This window comes from Calypte anna, chromosome 7, assembly GCF_003957555.1.
Source record: "Calypte anna isolate BGI_N300 chromosome 7, bCalAnn1_v1.p, whole genome shotgun sequence".
NCBI classification, from domain to species: domain Eukaryota; kingdom Metazoa; phylum Chordata; class Aves; order Apodiformes; family Trochilidae; genus Calypte; species Calypte anna.
In genome coordinates this window covers 20,171,749-20,191,787 of record NC_044253.1, presented here as the reverse complement: position 1 = coordinate 20,191,787, position 20,039 = coordinate 20,171,749, and the positions used below count along the sequence as shown (strand labels likewise).

At 36.7% G+C, this 20,039-nt stretch overlaps 1 protein-coding gene across 1 annotated transcript in view; it reads left to right on the top strand.

Moving 5' to 3' along the window:
• The window catches only part of LRP2 (LDL receptor related protein 2), a 122,659-nt gene that overhangs the window by 27,103 nt on the left and 75,517 nt on the right, over positions 1 to 20,039 (top strand). Inside the window, exons 5-17 of the mRNA XM_030454023.1 lie at positions 3,924 to 4,034; positions 4,150 to 4,263; positions 4,864 to 4,980; positions 5,445 to 5,588; positions 6,968 to 7,087; positions 9,179 to 9,307; positions 10,884 to 11,053; positions 13,260 to 13,483; positions 14,260 to 14,466; positions 15,928 to 16,130; positions 16,625 to 16,765; positions 17,719 to 17,922; positions 18,830 to 19,022. Of these exons, the coding sequence (XP_030309883.1) occupies positions 3,924 to 4,034; positions 4,150 to 4,263; positions 4,864 to 4,980; positions 5,445 to 5,588; positions 6,968 to 7,087; positions 9,179 to 9,307; positions 10,884 to 11,053; positions 13,260 to 13,483; positions 14,260 to 14,466; positions 15,928 to 16,130; positions 16,625 to 16,765; positions 17,719 to 17,922; positions 18,830 to 19,022 (2,077 nt within the window). The remainder of the gene's footprint in view (positions 1 to 3,923; positions 4,035 to 4,149; positions 4,264 to 4,863; positions 4,981 to 5,444; positions 5,589 to 6,967; positions 7,088 to 9,178; positions 9,308 to 10,883; positions 11,054 to 13,259; positions 13,484 to 14,259; positions 14,467 to 15,927; positions 16,131 to 16,624; positions 16,766 to 17,718; positions 17,923 to 18,829; positions 19,023 to 20,039) is intronic.

Genomic DNA, 20,039 nt, shown 5'->3' with positions numbered 1-20,039 from the left:
CAAAGGGTTTTAATTAAATTTATTTTGTAAAAATGTTTTGAAAAGTAACTGCAGTAAAAGAACGATGCTTGGAAGTAGGAATTTACCCTTTTTTCTTTTGCCTCCTTGTAACATGGGTTAGGGTTCAGAAGGTTACACTTGGTGACTGTGTTTTAGAAGTCAGTGTGTGCTGAACAAAATACCAGCCACAACTGTTATTGTGTAGATTTATTTACAGCTTACAGAACAAACGTGAGAGCAAAATACTTGTAGGTTTAGCAATTCCTGTGATGCAGCTTTCAGGCATCTTCCATAAATCTATGTTGAACCCTGCCATTTAAAGGTGTTTGCAACACAGATTGTAGGTTACAAGGAGCAAGGTGCCTCATCTGTCATTTGTGCTGGTCTTTGCCCATTGTTTGTATTTTGCAACTGAAGTGCTGGCATACCACAGGGAGACAGATTGGGGTGAAGTATTTTGGCTAAGAAAAAGAGATGCCTGAGAGGAAGGGGAGAGAAAGAAGAGCTGCATTTCTTCCTGAGCACTGGAATGAATGTAGCTGGTTTTCCCCATTTTCACAAAGCTCATATTATCTTCTAGAAACTGTGATCACTACAAAAAGATCTCTTCTTTTCTTTTCTGTAATTAGCCAAAAGTTCTTGGGAGGAAAAGATAAAGTAAACAATGTTCATGTTAGAAGCTCTTCACCATTAAAAGCAAAAAACATTTTATATCCAAATGCATTGCTGTGAGATCCAGTGTGAACAGAGGAATCTTAGTTTAGAAAAAAAAGCCAGATAAAAGCTAGGAAATCATTATTGTGCAAGCCCTCAATGCAGTAACTAATGTAGGACCTTACCACTTAAATTCAAAATGTCATTATACTAATTTTACAGGCCTTTTTTGCTGGAGAGCTTTTCATTAAACAAGATTGTACAGATACTCCAGTTTAGAGTGTATCCCATTCCTATCCCCCCAGGTTCAGATTCTTCTCTTCTATTCAGAACTTTCCATTTGATGACAGGGACTAGAACTCAGCTAATGTTTTCTAAATTTGGCAGAGAAAGAAAGGGAATTTAAGTCCTGTTTTTTCACATCTGCAAGGATAGGCACTCCTTCATTTTCAGGTATCCTAGTGTTACAAAGTTCTGTTTTGGCTTCCTTTAATCTCTCAGTATTGACAGAATCCACCGCAAACAAATTCCACGGGTGCATCTGGAGTGTGATTTCCACAGGGGCCTTAGCTAAAAGCTGTTGGAAAGTGTAGCACAGCAGTTGGCCCTTTCAGAAGCCACAACTTCTTGCTTGATTCTCATATCTTTGCTACTTCTTCTCCCATAAAAGTGTGGACGGTTATCCCAGGCACTGTGGGACTCTCCTGATGGCACAGATGCTCCTGAACCTTGCAGTGTGTTGGCTACAGCCTTTGATGTAAATCACAACTTTGCCATTATTCATGAGGATTAATTCTTAATGCCCCAAATAATTTAAACCATTTTATTAAAATAATATGCTGTATGGTAAAAGAGTACAATGTACAAGGCACAACACAGTAAAAAATATCCTTCAGATCAGTGAGAAAGCTGTGATCCAAACTATAATTTACTAAGCTTAGTCTTTAGACAGGGGATTGGGAAGGGAATTACCTGCACACAATTTAAAAGTTATAGTAATCTCCATCAGGCTTTGCAAAGGCTGTTCTTGCTTCTGCAATATATGTGTATTTTGAAATATCTTCAAAGCATCTTTACTTATTGCCCTGCTTGGTATTTTTGTAATGATTTGCATTTATACTCTATATGTAAAATATTAAAGATGTCTCCAGGTTTGCTGCAGAAGAGAAAACTTTGAATAAGTCTCACTTCTAAGAGAGTTTAATAGGAGCTTGAGAAAGTCTTATTACTGACTAGGTCCTTAGTATGCTTGGGCATTCTTGAAAAAACAGGCAGTGCAAGACAATGGGTTCAACTTCCTACTGCTCTGCATTCAGTGCCCCAGAAGCATTCTGGAATATCACTGGAGGTATTTCTGAGGGATATGAAGAAAGATGAGGAAAATTACAAAATTTTCCATTATAAATACCCTTCCAAACTTTCCTACTTCAGTGTAGTTACAAAACAAATAGCTTTTACTGTTCTTGTATGTGCCCCATAATATTTAAAGTACTCTTATGCTGCCATAGCTGTTTTCTGCTATGCCATAGAAGTCCTGATGTTTCTTCTCTGTGATGGCTTTTCTGCTTCCAGACAGGGACAAAGCATTGAAGCATTCCACAGTGAGCATCAACTTGGCCCCAGGTCAGGCCTTTCTTTCTTCCTGTAGGCAGAATTAAGACCAGAATCCCTGTTGTTTCCAAAGCTTTATGAGCTGTCCATAAGCCTAACCCAAGCCAGAAATGGATGAGAAGTCTCTGTTAGAAGTGAGTTTGTCTGATTGAGAAGTGGGGCTAGCGGATGATAATCATGCTGAGGGGTAATGTTGGCATTGTCAGAGCAGGATTTTAGAAGGGAGTTTCTAGGAACTAACCCCAGAAAGCCACAGGTAGGAATGCTGTAGCTGGAACCCCGGTAATCTGTGGCTACTGGTATCGGATTAAGCATGTGCTGTTCCTACCTGCCAGTTGCAGAGTTATATTAATTACAGTGAGAATGAGTGAAATGTAAAGGAATCAGTCAGGGAGACAGTCTGGCTAGGCTTGCCATGGAAGTCAACCAGCTGCTCATGCTCTCATATTAAGAACTTAACAGTTAAAATAAGGTAAACCTATTCCTTAGGTAATTGAAATTTAGTAAGAATGTGATGGCATATAGAACATCAGAACCTGGCAAAACAGTTTGCCACTGCCTGGGTAAAAATGGAGCTTTTCTGAGTTCTTGAGTAATTTTATAATCCATTTTTTGAATTCCAAGAGCATGAATGAAAATGTGTCTGAGAGCCTGCTCTATCTGCTTTATATATTTGCATGGAAGTAAAATGGGACAAGAATTCAAACTGAAATTCTGAAATGTACAAAATGAAATTTGGTTATTCTGTTTCTCAAGATCCTTAATCTACCTGCACTTCCATGTAGAGGCAAGGGTTCAATAAATCTTGCTTCTAAAAACAGCATTTATTTGCTTGCCAGGTGCCTAAACTAAGTAATTTCTGTCTACATGGTTATGATCTGAACTAAACTCATATTCTGCTACTCAACTCTAGCATGTGCACAAGCTTAATTTGTCAGAGAGTTCCATTGAACTCACTGCTTGTATGCAAAAGTTTTTTGAGGCTCACTTTTAAGTATTTTGAAATAATCCCTTGTGTTGGTCTGTAGGACATCTACTTAACTGGAACAGGCAGAAATTGAAAATTCATTAATTCTGCAGAATGTTTTTTTTGTTTTGGGAAGGAGGAAACAAGTAATAAAGAGCAGAGGTCCTGAAGTTGATCATGGATTTGGAGTTTTAATATACTTAGTTTAATTAGATCTAAATCTTGAAAATCTGAAGTCGGAGTTTGAGAACTCATGATGCTCTAAGAGGACCTAGGAACTGTAAATTCCAGGAACTGTTTTTCTACCTAAGCAAATTTACTAATATTATTGTAGCATAAAACTGAGGTACAAATAAATACTATAAATGATCAGTGCTTGCTCTTTTTGTGTTGCATTATTTTCTATCATATTGTAACTGGTTTGAGTTGCAAATCTTTTTGAGATGGGAAGGACATAATTTTTTCCCTTGTTTCTTTTGATGTTTTCTTGCACCTGTCGGGAGGATATTCTTAAATATCTGTTGGAGGAGAGAGTACACTGGATAAAAGAACTGTTTGTAGTACTGTTATTTTTTTAATTCCTTTTTTGCTTTCCTAGAAATCAAAATATTCTTTTGACACTGGATGCATATGACTCAATAGGCTCTGTAGTCTAGCATTCATGCTAATACTGAAGCGTTTCTTATTGCAGACTATCCAAGATGTGAACAGCTATCGTGTGCCAATGGAGCGTGTTTTAATGCGAGCCAACGATGTGATGGCAAAGTTGATTGCAGAGATTCTTCTGATGAAGCTAATTGCAGTAAGTACCACATGCAGACTGATCTCAAACAAATATGCTTTACAGACGTACTTTTAAAGTTTGTAGTTTTCCAACAGATTTTCTGTATGTCTTTCTGTGCTAAAATCTCTTTCAGCACATGGGTGTACCAGCGTTCAGTTTCAGTGTGCTAATGGAGAGTGCATCCCACGAGCCTTTGTCTGTGACCATGATGATGACTGTGGAGACAGGAGTGATGAAAACTCTTGCAGTATGATGGTTTTGTTTTCTTCACTTTTTTAAACTGTTTTACTGAGAACTGGTTCAAGGAGATCCAAGAAGTAGATTGGATGGCTATACTGACATCCAAAGCTAGCTATTTTTCTGTAAGAGAGTTTGTACAGAAAAATGAAAATTGCCATGTTACTTAGTTTTTTCATATTGTCTTTCCTGCTAAGTGCCTGGGTGTGTAGTTACTATGTGAATTTGCTGGATTTATTGAGAATTAGTGAGTTCTTAACACATAAACATTTTATGTCTTTGACTACAAGGCATACAAGTATTTTATTCCTTAGTGCAATTTCCTTGTTATATTCACCTTTAGGAACATTTTTAATAAGGAGCTCTGTTTCTAGCACCACAAATAATTGAACAACTTATCTTCCTTTTCATTTCTGTAGAGAAACAGGGTATTCTAAAATAAACTTCATACCTAAAGCCAGAGCAAACCAGCAATGTTTATGATATATACAAAATATGTAACTGGCTCAGTCTTTCAGGAGTGATAATAAATGACTCTTAATTAATGAGAATTTATTTTTTCTAACCTTTTAGTCACTTAGTTTGATTTTTCTTATGTTTCTTTCTTTAGCTTATGCAACTTGCAGAGGCAACTTCTTCACTTGCCCAAGTGGTCGTTGCATTCATCAGAGCTGGATATGTGATGGAGATGATGATTGTGAAGATAATGAAGATGAAAGAGGATGTGGTATATACTAATGCTAACTTTCAGTGATATTTTCAGAGGAAGATCTCACTAAACTATTTTTATGAAGTTTTGACCAATCGAGATGGGTGGGCTTTTTTATCTTTCACTAGCCTTTTCTATGATGAACATTACTCTCTTTATTCAGACAGCCTTTGCATATTTTGAAACCCCAAACCCATAATTACATTTCTGATGCACCAGTTAGTCCAAAGCTAAATGGTCTTTCTGTTTCTAAAAACACAGGAAACTAAAATGATCCATGTGTTCACACAAGTGTTGCTTGCATTGTACCTTGAAGGTAAAAGAAAGCATGACAAGGAAGTATAGATGATACTTCTATAGTCTTTCACAACTGTGTGCAAGAACTATAAAATGAATGAAGGATAAAGACACTTGTTGGGAAGAAATTCTTAGTATTATTTGAAACGTACTCTTGTATTACTCGTTTTTTTTCTTTTCCATAGAGAGTGGTCACCATGAATGCTACCCAGGAGAGTGGGCTTGCCCTGGGTCAGGCCATTGCATTCCAATTGGGAAAGTGTGTGATGGTGTTGTAGACTGCCCTGAAGGAGAAGATGAAACTAACATCACTGCAGGCAGACATTGCAGTATGTATTAGAATCAAAAGCATACAAAGAATAGCAAAAGATCAGCACTGATACCTTGCATTCACCTTCTGTCTCCTAAACAACACTGAAATTTTCCAAGGTTACTATTTTTGTTGTCAATGTTTTGCCTGAAAGAGGCATATATGCTGCAAACAGACCATTTCTTTTGTTAACCTGTGCATGAAGTTTCTCAAATTAGGATTTTACTTCACTCTGTTTCCTAAAAGGAGTGCTGTATGCCTCTTTAAATATCTGTGTTTTTCCCTTTTGAAAATAAGAAGGAATGTTCTGTACTAATCAGAACACAGGACTGAATTAGTGTATCCTAAGCCTTGGCTAAGTCACTTAGAGTTTTCAAAAATAACTTTTCACCTGGGTTATCTAGTTCTCCAGTTACTGGCATACTGGGTTTTCTCTGCTGGAGGCAATGGGCAATGGATAGTTCCTGTTAATTTCACTTACACGAACATTGATTGCCTCTGAGAATCAGGATCAGGGTATGTTACATTTTTAATCTCTAGTAAGATGAGAATTCCTATGAATAAAGTCATGCCTTTTGCAATAGAAGGGCAGAAGAAATAATAGGAAATTAAACCTTAATTACTTACTCACTCACTTACGTGTCTCTCGCTTTACCTGAGTGGTTTAGTATTAACATCAAGGTGACCTGCCAAGCAAGGCATTTAACAGAAGAAAATGAGGAAAAGGAAGATGAAAAGGGAGGAGGTAGAAGTCAGCAAGTGCTTTACAATCAGAAGTTTACCACCTATTGCTGGATTGTTTATTAGGCAGTAGTACAAGAAAAGAGTGAATTGCTTGAAGGAAAAGGAGAGAGAAAAAAGAAAAGAATAAAGAAGAGTTTCTCCACAGGCACTACCCAACCAATATGTTTTAATATTTTTGAGCAATACATATGTTCTTAATATAATGTGGCATTTTTTCTGCATAAGAATAAATGATGAGGTTACAAGCCAATAGATGGGCTTGTGCTGTTCAGCTTGTGTTGGTCTTGTGGAACCAGAGAAGTATGGTGTATTGGAGATGGCTTCCGCTGTGCAGATTTTTTACATGGCACTTAGCACTGGTGGTTTATGTAAGATGCATGCTTATAGTTTAGCTCCATTCTGAAAACAAATACTACAAACTGGAGCTTATCTTCTGTTTTCCATTTCTTTGCCTACGTGTCTGTAAGCATGTGTGATTTTGATGAACTCTAGGCATAATTTCTTGGGCAGAAATGTTTTGCAACAGAAACTGTTTCTCAAATTGTAGACTCATCATAGAGATGACTCAACCTCTGTAACTGTTAGTAAGGCAAAAATTTGTTCTAGTGGTACTATATGTAATTGTATTTATGAACGAATTTATTTCCCTTTTAGACATCTCACAATGTGCTGCTCTGAGCTGCCAGTATCGCTGTCATTCTTCTCCATCAGGAGGGATGTGTTATTGCCCTGCAGGATATACAATAAGTAGCAATGACAGTCGTACTTGTGTTGGTAAGTGAAGTACAGTGAATGTAGATATCTAATACCTTCTCAAGGCTCTTTCCTAAAGGTTTGGATTCCAGGAATGTAAGTTCCAAATAGTTAGATGTACTGGCAAATGGAAAATCTCAGGAGTTGGCAAAAGAAAAAAAAAAATCCAAGTAGTACAATGGCATCATAGTGACAAACAGACAAACAAGCCAGAGATATATCATGAAGATCCCTTTCAAGAAGACCTTTGAAGACATAGAGAGAGCATGATTACATTTACAAATATTTACTCTTGGATGGTTGTCTTCTTAAAATTTTTTGCAGGTCTTTTAGGGGCTAGATGGGGAAAGTTTGTTTCTGCTTCATGGGGGTGGGGTGTTGTATGCCTGGAAAAACAGTGATACTGGTTTGGTACTTTTTGAAAGCAGCTGCATGTGAAGACAATAGAACATTGTACTTTAAAATGAAAAGGTTCCTTGGTATTTGCATTGTGGAATGACTATCTCCTATATGTTTCAATATATATATATTATTTACATGAAAATGAGAAATATTTACAAGAATGTAAAAGCTAAGTGAGGTATTTTAGTGTAGTATTTCTATTCTGCTGCTGTAACTTGCTAGCACAACCCCTTGGTAGTACAAAATACTTATCTTGGTAACTGGAAATAGAATAACTTCAGAATCATGAAGTTCAACCCTGCCTAATAAAATCAACTGGGAAAATATCTGTTACAGGTTTTTAACCCCAAATATGGTGTTAGTGCTATTCAAAGTATTCCAGGTGTATTTTGAGAATACTGTGTGGCCTAGGGCTGTATGAGCTGCAGTGACAGCATAATTGCTCTTAACAGAGAGAAAGAATCAAGGCACTGACTCCAGGCACAAAATTCACTCCATTCTTTCACTGTTATGTGGAAAATAGTTGAAGTCTACATTTGCAAACCTGGTGCAGTCTCAGTGATTTTTCTGTTGTTCTTTGACTGCCTGTAAGCCAAGCGATATGATTCTGGCTCATAAATCTGAGTCAATGTATTTTGGTTTGCCAAGATCTAGGCATATATTTGTAGTGGGAGCAAGACTTGCTATGGGGAAATGGCTCACAGCCAGTAGTGTATAATTCAAGATCTTAGTTTAAATCAGTGTTGTTTTAAGGCCAAAAGAATGAAACTATAGTGTCAATAGTAAAATGTATTACTTTTTGAAACCATGATCTTTTCAATTGGCTTTTCTTCGTTTGCTTCTGAGTCACTATGTACAGGAGGTTTTTAAAACATAGGGAAACTGAAAAGCTACCGAGAACATTTTTTTCAATACCAAAATGTACTATCTAGGAAATACGTAATTTTCACTTATGTGTTTATAAATGTTTAAAACCAGCAGGAAGAATGTTTACGATCTCATTTTCTCTTTTTTTGGCTTCATGGTAGAACTACCTCTTTCCAGCAATGTAATGTACTAATTCTAATGTTGAATTGTTCTGATGGTTTCCAAATGAAGGAGGTCAGATATTTAACATCAAAAGCATATGTTAAGTAGTGTCAGAAATCTCCTGTGCTTTAAATAGCCATAGATAGGATGAATCACCAGATGGTTTCAGATCTGACTTTTATTTTTTAAATTCTCATTTTCTTAAAAAACCCTTTGTTTTAAAAAGATGTTTAGTTAAATGTTTCACAAGTTTAGAAGTAAAAGATTCTGCAGCATTCCAAGAAATTGCTTGTAGATCACATATGTGGAAAGTTGCTGGGTCATCCTAGCTTCAGATTCCACTTATTTGGTACTTTGCAATCCAAAATTAATTTCTCTGTGCTTTTTGCTAGCTGGTTCTGGTTCACAGACAACTTTTAAATGGAAACTTGGTAGCATTTCCTCTGACAGGCGTGGAATTTTTGGGAGAAGGGAGGGCATGGGCAGCAAACTTTGGTGGGTTTTTTATGCAGAAATAGAAAATCGGAACATTTTTGGAAAAACACAAAAACCTCTTCCAGTGCCACAGTTTTGCAAACAGATGTAAAGCAAGCAGAGAAGATAAACTTGCAGCTTCTGAAATATAACAACATCCCTTTAATACAAAATTTCATTTATAAGTATGCCTTACTCACCTGACAGATTTTGATGACTGCAAAATGTGGGGTGTCTGTGACCAGCTGTGTGAAGATCGTGTGGGACATCACCAGTGCCACTGTGTGGAGGGTTATTTCCTGGAGCATCACCGGCACTGTCGGGCCAACACCTCGGGTCAGTGTGCAGCAGTGCAGGGCTCTTGCTGTTCTTTGACTAATAGATAGAGCTAGATAAAACGGGGCAGTTTACATGGCTATGCCAGGCAACTGTGTGTTTCATTTTAACTTAACTCAGGCCTTAAGGACTTCAGGTCAAAACAGCATTAAAAACATCAGCAAATATCTAGAGACTGCATTTGCTCTGGCCACCTGTAGGTTGGTGGAGCTGACTGCCTCATTGGGGCTGCTTCTCCTCAATGCAATGTCTTCTGGGCTTCAGCTCTTTCTCAGCATTCCTGACTTCTGCAGAGCTGGGAGGTTGTTGCCAGGGCTTTCCTTAATAGGCAAAATCTTGTTCCTGCGGGAGGCAGTTTCCTGACCTGATCTCTGTGGAATTCAGTGGGATCAAGAAGTCTGGAAACCTCACTTTTTCTTGAAGGACTGTGCCATGCAAGGAAGTAATTTTGCTGAGTGGTGAGCTCAAACACCTACCTGTGCAAGAAACCATGCTCCTGCTTTCTCATGTCTCAGGGTCTGAATTCAGCAAGAATTCTGGCCTCACTTAGAGAGCGGTTGCGCATCTATAGCAGGCAGCTGCTCCTGGTTGTTCACCTCCTGCTCTGTTCTGAAAGCAGACCCTGAGAAGCCCATCTCTGGAGATGCAATAGCCTGACAGGCTTCTGTATGAGGCAGGTGTTCCTGCCTGCAGGAACTCGGCGGGAGACCCTGCTTGGCACAGCTGATGAGCAGTCTTACTTGTTAGAAAAATGAACTACCCAGTTCCCTCCCCCTTCCTTATTTCTTCAGCTGTGTCTTCAGGGCTGTTACCATCTCACAATTTTCTAAGTATGTTTTCAAAAAACAAGGATTCATTTTAACTAATGAAATATGTTTGACTGAATTAAGATGTGCATTATGTGAGCACTGGGAAAGACTGTCCTGCTTCCAGAAAAATTCTGTATCTTTTACAAGAAGTTTTCAATTCATATTAGTGTAACTTTAGGGCTGGTGAGTTATTTGTAAATTGTTGATTTTCTATCCTATTAATGGGGGAATTTCATACCTGCTCAATGTGTCTGGATCCATTTTTGCTTTATTTGGGGAGATTTTGAGATTTCCTTCTAAGATTTGCCAAAGTCTCTTTGCTATTGTAAGGTACAGCAAAGATTTTCCGATTAGATGAGAGAATGAAGAAGGTGAATAGGATAAAGATAACAAACATGGTCTGCCTTCTAGAATCAAGGAATATCTCAATCTCACGGAGCAAAATTCTTAAAGTTAATGCTTTGTTTAAGTGAGTTAAAAAGCAAGGAAATATAAGAGGATAAGTAGTCTTTTGGAGTTTAAATGCACAGGGTTTTTATAAAAGATTTGCCTGGTAGGGCTCTAAATATACAGTCCTGTCTGGTTTACTCCAAGTGTAGAAACCAAAGGCAAATCAAAGCAAGTTAGTATTGCATAGGAACACTCACACACATTGTAGTTTGAATATCTATTTAAAGCTTTGTGACCAGTGTGTATGATCCAGTATGTATATATTTAAAAATATCTTGCCTGCAGAGGAGTCACATGTTTGTCACACCTGCTTTCAGCTGGTGTTGCATCAATTATTTTTTCCAATGGCCGTGATTTACTGATTGGAGATCTTCATGGAAGAAGTTTCCGTACTTTGGTGCAGTCGCAGAATCGTGGGGTTGCAGTTGGAGTGGACTTTCACTTTTACCTGCACAGAGTCTTTTGGACTGATACAGTGCAAGATAAGGTGGGTAGAAATTTCAAGAAGAATATATTTTTGTGGATGTGGAAATAGAGAACTGCAAGAGGCAGAATGTGTTGATAGGTCTTCATTTTTGTGAGCAAAAGCTGGCTGTGTTTTTATTTTCTAACAAAAAAGCTCCTTGAAATGTTTTACGTTAATGACTGCGTTTTTCAAGCTATACTATTACATGTGACATATTAAACAAAGAATCCTATTATATGGGAATGTCTTGAGCAACTTTTAATTTCACTTGAGATGAAGTCCAAAAAACTAATTAAGAGAAATAGTAGACATTCTTTCAAAACTGAACAAATTTTTCTTAGTAATTTTTTGAAACATGATCATTTAAAATGTAAAAGCTGTGTGCCTTCCAAGATGATAAAAATCAGATTTCTTCATATACTTCAAATGGCACTGTAATTGAGCTTGGGTAACAAATATTGACAGTATTTTGTGTAATGAGCCAGTATTTTATTACTTTAAAAAAATTATTATTATTATTTTAAGAGGAAATATTTTAGCTTCAAGATCCAGTAAAGCAGTAATTCTAAAAACCTGTCTGGAGACCCCTGTGAAAGCTGGACTTCACTCTTGTTTTTTTTCTCTGTTCATAACTTACTGACACAAAAAACCTCATAGGTCAAATGCTGAAACTCCATAGTCTTCATTCCCATGTTGATTGTTATGCAGAGTGAAGGAGAATCCATGGCCTGCCCCATGCTGACACCACGTTAGGGAACAGTTGGGTGTCTGGCCTTATTCTTAACCCACACATAAGCTGCAAACCACAGTTTCTGCTACAGTGCCACGATGGTTCTGTTGGAAAGCACACTGCATAGCTATCACGGTGGACAGGATTTGTATGCATAATTTTTGACTTGTTCAGAGCTCTGGCATTTTTATTTTTACTGCAGTGAGTTCCCATTACTGCAGTTCCATTGATAATGGCTGAGTTATGTCAGGGTCAAATCTGAACTTTCATGGGACAGGTGGTCTATGCTATCTCTGTAAAAGGTATAAACACAAGATTATATGGATTTTTTTCACTGCACACCCCGGATATCCAGGACTGCCTTTTTATATGCCCAGATATTGTTAAATTCTAATCAGTTTGGATTAAGTTCTAGCAAGGGTATCCACATAAAAACAATCAGAATTTTCTTATCTGACATATTTCCACCTGCTGTCTTAAACTAGTATTATTAAAGAACTTGTTTTGTTTGTCTAGTTTGTTTTTTGTTTTTTGTTTTTTTAATCTTTTTTCTTCTAAGAGTAAGATGTAAACTAAACCAGAAAATTGTGGGTTGTGTTATGTGTCATCTTTATCTCATTTAGTGTGCTGCCTGATAACCTAATATCCATAAGCCCTTCCATCAATAAGATTTCCAAAGAACAGAACAATAGACAGTTATATTGTTTCCTTAATTACTATTACCTGGACCTGAAAAGTATTTGAAATGATACACCTATTTCAGCTAATTTTTCTTGCATATATTTGCTTGTGGTAGTGTATGCTTTTAATTAAAGAAATTCTAAACCTCATGCAGTGGCATAATAACATGATTAGTGTATATATAAAATAATAATGTTTATACTGTTTGCTTCATGTAACTCTGAGCTTGCTTGTAAGATAACAACACTATTTCTTCTTGACTATGGTGCTGTTAATTATCATTAAGTAAAGGAGACCAGAAGCAATTCTGAGCCCTTTCCTTTCTTTCAGGACAGAGCTTTCCCTTTCTTTATTCACTTTGCAGTTTCCCAATAGTCGTTGGTGCAGTAAGAGCTCCCCCTCTTGTTTCTGGTCACTGAGAAGACCCTTGCTAAAGGATGTTAATTTGTTTTCAGATACTGGGTTCTCCTAGATACCAGGAAAGCGAGATGAACTTTCCTCATGTGTTTGGTTTTGTTTGCTTGTTTGTTTGTTTGTTTTTAATCCAATAACTTGTCATGTTTGCTAAAGCCTCTTAGTCTGTTACCCTGTTCATTTGGCAGTATTGCTATTTAAAGGCAAGCTTGCTGTAGTTTTTGCATTGCTTATGAATTTTTGCAAATTAGGAAAATTTAGGAAAGGATTACCCAGCTTAGTGAGTAATTGGGTTGATCAGTTGTGGATCTGTGCTTCCTGTGCTGATAGTAGACAAGTGCCATGTGTCTTGTGATTAGCAAAACGTCATGTAAGCACTGACAGTATTTGTGTTGTTTTCAGGTTTTTTCTATTAATATCGATGGCTCGGATTTCCAAGAAGTTTTAAATGTTTCAGTTGACACACCTGAAAATCTAGCAGTAGATTGGGTTAACAATAAACTATATGTGGTTGAGACCAGTGTGAACAGAATAGATATGGTTAACTTGGATGGAACAAACCGCGTGACTCTTATTGCTGAAAATCTTGGAAATCCTAGAGGAATAGCACTTGATCCAACTGTTGGGTAAGTGAGATGTGTCAGGTAATTGTAAAGGGTATCAGAAATTTCTTTATTCCCATGTAAAAGGAGAACTAAGAAGTAGCTAGGGTGGTAATTTCAGAATCAGGTATAAAATGTTCTAAATATTTACAGTCTATCCTAATCTTTTCTACAACTTAAATTGTTAAGGGGGGCCGTGCCCCACTTTTATTCCTGATGTGTGGAATGTCTTCATGGCTTGAGTTGTATGCTCAGGAGCAGCTCTGGAAATGGGAACTGTGGAATTGCCCCGCAAAAGAACTAAAGTGGACTTGAAAGATTTCTGTTGTGATACCATTCACTGACCTCCTACTGTCTGAAACAGAGTGGGGGAGTGAAGCCAGGGAACCTAGTGTCTCCAGCCCAAGAGGTTTCAAAAATGGATGTTATCTATGGAAGCTTGGGTCTTAAGAAAACGGGAAGAGGAATTTTGTGTAACTTGTAGTGATGGATGCAGCTTTCATGATGCATCTGTTTGTCACTGGTTTATTTCTGGCAGAAAGTTTAAATCTGTATTTAGTAAAGAAACTCAGTATTTCTGAGGTCTTCTGGGAATAACTGTTTCTTTCTTGATTAACTCTATAAAATAAAATGCGAGTTACTTCTTAGGCAGGAGGTGTAAGGTGTGTTTTCATAGTGTGCCTGCTGAGAATCAGGCTCTATTCTGAAAGGGTTCTGATTTTAAATTCCATGTAAAATGTTGCTTTTTTTGTAAAATACCAAGGAAACATGAGATTATTATTTATTTGTTTCCTTTACAGTTACTTGTTTTTCTCAGACTGGGATAGTCTGTCTGGTGATCCTAAAGTGGAAAGGGCCTTCATGGATGGCACAAATCGTCAGGATTTGATAAAAACAAAATTAGGTTGGCCTGCTGGAATAACTCTGGATATTGTATCAAAGAGACTCTACTGGGTTGACAGCCGATTTGATTACATTGAGACTGTAACTTACGATGGGCTTCAAAGGTAGGAGAAATATTATTCCTTGAAGGTTACAGATACACTGTTATTTTCTTTTGGTTCAAAGGAAGATTTGTCTAACAGAATGGAATACACAAAGGATGAAAACTGTAATGTAATGAATGTGATTCACTTTGATACCTGTGGTGTCATCCTTAATTCCTTCATCATTCTTTGTCCTTTTTCTAACTTCAATACCTATGGCACTTCTTCTGTAATATTTCTCATTACAGACCACCACTACAGTACATGTCTTTATAGTATTTGCTTTTTATTCTCTTTTTAATGATATACATTGTCTTCCATCATAATTTCTGTGCATCTATTTCACTATTTAATTTATTTGAAATATTCCTCTTCAAAGCACCCCTTTGTGTAATGGGGATTAAGTGCTGCTCTTACATTTTATAAACCTATGTTTTCAGAAATTAAGTCATCACTCACCTTGTTGTGGTGCTAGGGAAAATGTATCACAGCACAGAGGAAGAGTCCCTTGGGATTATTTTGGGGATTGTGTCTTGTAGTGTGGTGTTTAGAAGCCTGCTTAGCTTTGCATTTGTAATGTCTCTGTTACTCAAGCACAAGAAAAAATTGTCCGCTTTAGCATACATCTTGCATATTGACTTGAAAAATAGTCCTGTGCTCATTTAAAAATTACAAAATTTTAAAAATAATACAGTATCTTTTCTCCTTTATCAGAGTGTAGTAATACAAGAATGTGTTTAGTAAAATGTCTGGGTTTTGGAGATAAAAACTTATTACTCAAAACAACGCTAAAAATCTTGTAGATACTGTGCAAGTGGGCAAGAGGCAATGACATAGTCTGGAAAGAATGCTAAAATGCAGCTTGCTGACCACTTGTGTCACATCTTGCATGCCTACAGCATGAAGCTAAATCACCCAGGAAACTGTTAGACTACAGCTGTAGAATAAATCTAATTTTGTAGATCTTCCTTCAGACTCCATGAAAATAATATTGTAGCAGTACTGTTAGATATTCTGTGAGGACTCAAATCTCTATCTCCTTGCATGGGTGACTAGAATTTTGTGTTCTGTTTTTTTGTTTGTGGTTTTTTGGTTTTTGTTTTTTTTAACAGTTTAGGATTTTATTTTTGGCAAGTGGCTGGTGTAGCCATAAATTTTTTTTCATTCAAGGTTTCTTTAATAATTCAAATTGCTACAAAAGTCTGTGGTTTCTTCTGTTTGGCCTCTTCTTCTCATTTTCTCTCAGTAGTTAAGAATCTTTCCCTACATTTTTGAGTATTCATATTTACTCTTTTTTCTGCTTTATGTTTATGTGCCCTGTATATTTAGCTTAATGTCTTCCATTCATTTGGATATTTTCATTTGTACTTTGTCAGAGCAAAAACCAATGAATTAATTACTATCCTGCCAACTTTCCTCTGTTGTTACAATTGTTTTCTAGACAATATTTTACAAGTAATTTTAAAACTATCTTTATAACAGGAGAACCATAGCACATGGAGGCTCACTGATTCCTCATCCATATGGAATCACTTTATTTGAGCACAATGTTTATTTCACTGACTGGACCAAAATGGCAGTGGTGAAAGCTAACAAATTTTCAGAATCTAACCCTCAAGTGATCTACCAGTCTTCACTGAGACCTTACGGAGTGACAGTTTACCATGCTGCCAGGCAGCCATATGGTAAGACAGTAAGTAGATCATTAAAGTAGATTAGGAATTTTTTTACCAAAAGCTGGTGAAAATCATGAGAGACTGTAATTTTGGTGTAAAGAAATGAGAATTATACACATAAATTTGTATTGTGAAACTGGGCTCCTTCTAGTCATACAGTGGTTTCATCCAGCTCCTGTAGCTAATGAGCTGTCAAATACAACATCTAGGAGTTGGGGGCTGTTTGGTTATTAAATCTATGAATATTTGGAAGAGAAACTTGTGCTTATGAGCAGTATTGGTGTTTGGGACTTTTTTCCCCTCAACACTACGATGAGGATGCAGTTGAAAAAGGTGTGAGTGAATTCTGTGAGATGCAGTTCTGAAGTAGATCTATATGCAGAAAACTAGAGCCACAGAGTCCACACAATTTATGGTGGATGTTGAAAACAATGCTGAAAAATCAAGATAATGATGCTACTAGGTTAATAGCTGAAGTTATAATCCTATCTTTTATTTTCCAGTAAGAAATCCCTGTGGAAGCAATAATGGGGGATGTGAACAGATCTGTGTTCTCAGCCACAAAACAGATAACGATGGGTTAGGTTATCGCTGTAGATGTACACTGGGCTTTGATCTACACATAGATGGACGACATTGTGTTGGTAAGAAAATGCTTTGTGATTGTAGGGAATAAAACAATTCCATTAGCTCTAGAATTATTTCTAGAATGTCTTCGCTCTCTTCAATAGCTTTGTGGGTTCAGCATGCTAAGGACTTAATGCTTTTCCATCACAACTCTTTTTGACAGCTTTAAAAGCAGTAATTTCTGCTGATGTTTATTTCAAGCCACAACAACTTAAACTATACGTTTTGTAAGCATTTTAAGAGAGTTATATGTGAAGGATGCATAGGTAGCTGCATAGGTAGCTCTTAATCCTGAAATCAATCATGGATGCTTGCTAATATGTAGATTTTTGGATTATTTTAAATAAGTAAACTTGCTTTTCTGTGCAATAATGTGCAGATTAGGTCCTTTTGAACACATACAGCAAGAGTAAGAGATTCAGTTTTGGGGCTGTTTTCCATCAGGAATCTACTGCTTCCTGTCTGAGTGCAGAATTGTCACCAATGGGAAATTTATCATATGTATCTATTGGCAAATTTAGCCAGATATACTATAGATTTATTATTTGTCCATGCATTTGTCTGACTAGCTCAGACATGGCCTGGTTATATGATGGCTCCACAAAGCCTGTAGGCTGTTTTTTTTTTATAGGTGATTGTAAATAATTGAGCACAGAAAATGTACTTCAGCTTCTATAGAAGTAATGTTTACTGTACCCCTAGGTGCAGTTAGGTGTATTAGATAACAATGCAAGAAGAATACCTAACTGCATCACTTAATATTCTGAGCTGGGTTTTGGTTTTCTTCTTCAGTTTTTAGGTCTTTATACATATATATATAAATTCCTATTTTCTCATTAGTCTTTCTTCTATTTCCAGGCTATTAGTGTTGTCTGGAAACAACAGGAAAATAAGTCTTAACAGTTAACTAATACTCAATTGTCTCACCTTGTGAATAAGTGATGACTTTGTCTGATCTGTTTTTTTGCAGCTGTGCAGCAGTTCCTGCTGTTTTCATCCCAAGTGGCAGTGCGAGGGATCCCATTCAACCTCTCCACTCAGGAAGATGTGATCATACCTGTAACAGGAAGCCCTTCATACTTTGTTGGAATTGACTTCTCTGCTCAGGATGACACAATTTTTTTTTCAGACACAAGTAAAGACATGATCTGTAAACAGAAAACTGATGGTTCAGGTGAGACTCATTCTTAGGAATTGCCAACTAACTTTGGTGAGGAGAGTAGAATATGTATTTCTAAAAAGACTCACAAACAGTCACATTGTAAGAGACAGAGTTAAATCTCTGTCACCCTAGTGCAATGTGGGCATCTGTGAAAGGCGTTTATAAAAAATGCTTAATCAACTCATATTAAGTTCATCAGTGTCTCCTGTTCTGTCAGACTTCCTGAATGTGTTTGGGAATGAGTTATCTGCAGCACTTCCCACAACTAGTATGTGTTATCACCAGTCTGTTTATGTAGACTAGTATGTCTTTCAGTAGTAAGAAACTGAGTTTTTCTTGTTAATTTCCCTATCTGAAGAGCAGGTTGTTCTAATTCTGTAATACAGGATGGTAGTGAGATTTTTTAAAGTCCTATTTGTGGTAGAGTGAAGAATGTTGCTCTCCAATTTATTGTAATGGTAAAATATATATTAAGTTGTAGTATATTTGCATGTAGTCTTCTGAGCTTGCTTGTTGCTTTGGGTCAGAATAACGGTAGGCTGCAGCTGACCATTACTCTGCAAAAAGTAGAGAAGTTTTGACTATTGAGCAAGATGTCCTTTCTGCCCTGACCTTACTGGCCTTCATTTGTAAGAGCTCTCTCAGTGTAAACTTAGTGCCATTTTTCTTTCTTGTCTTTGGGTAGTCTTTATTCCTCCTCTTTTGGGTTTGTACTCATGAACAGATACCTCCTTTGCCTGGAGCTAAGGACATGTTCTTCTCTTTGGTTATTCGTCTTTATATTAAGTAGCATATACATCTTTACCAAGGGAACATCTTTACCAAGGGAAATCACTACTTTTGTGAACAGAAAACTGCGTTAATTTTATTTCCTCTGTTTCTAAACATTTACAATTATTATGTGTGTTATAAATTTTAGGAAGAGAAATTCTCACAGCTAATAGAGTGGAAAGTGTTGAAGATTTGGCCTTTGACTGGATCTCAAAGAATCTTTACTGGACAGACCCTCGCTATAGGAGCATTAGTGTGATGAGGCTGGTAGATAAATCTAGGAGAGCTATTGTTCAAAATTTAAACAATCCTCGATCAATAGTGATTCATCCTGTTATTGGGTAAGTTTAGCTTTGATTGTGACCTGAAACCATATAAACAAATTCATGTTTGAAGTAGAATTAGGGAGGTTAAATTTATATCTTGTTTTGGATTTCTGTTTGGATTTGTGCACTTTTCCAAAATACCATCTCTTTTAAGTTCTCTTGTCTTTATTTTAATTCTAGCCTAGCCAGAGGAAAGGACAAGGTGTTACAGATTCCACTTAAAAGAAGCCCTCAAAAGAATTATCTTTCAAAATCACCATTTTTTCTTCTTTTACTCCTGCATGTTGATAAACAGGCAATAAAACTTTCTTTTTATCAGAACAACTAGAAAGCTATTTCTCATAGTTGGAAGTTTTCTAAATTATTTTTAATAAACTTTTGTTTCCCCAAATGCTAACTTTGCCTCCACTATTTTTTTCTATCTGAATTTGTTTACTTAAGCAGACTAGATAATAGTGTATTTGTTACAGACATTAACATACACAATTCTGTGTACCTCAAATGAAGCCCTGCTTTTCTTTGATGGAAATGCTTAACTTCAAATTCAGTACTGTGTGTTACTTGGCCATGCCAAAACAGTGTTTCTTCCACACTGTAGTTCAGCTTTCTAGCACTGTATTTCTTAATTCTTGGATACTGAATTTTCATGCTTACTAACCAAATATACTGTTTTGTTTATGAGTGTTGTACTTGGGTCCTTGGGTATTCCAACCTTTTTTGTTTACTGCTTTGTAATATTATTAAACAGTAGCTTGAACTCCTTGTCTGTCAGCATACATCAAAAGGATCAGGAGAAAATTCTTTGTGATCACGCTTACTTGTAACTAAGAAAAACTTTGCTTGATACTTACTCCCTGTAAGTACTTAAGTGCAATCCTTAACAATTTTAACAAAGTTGTGAATATTTTATTTGAAAAGGAACAAACCACTTCTGAAAATTTTGCAAGTTCTTGTACACAGGATAAATGATGGTTTCTAGCACCACTACCAGTTGAGGAGAGGGTCAACATAAAATTTTAATATCTAGGGTAT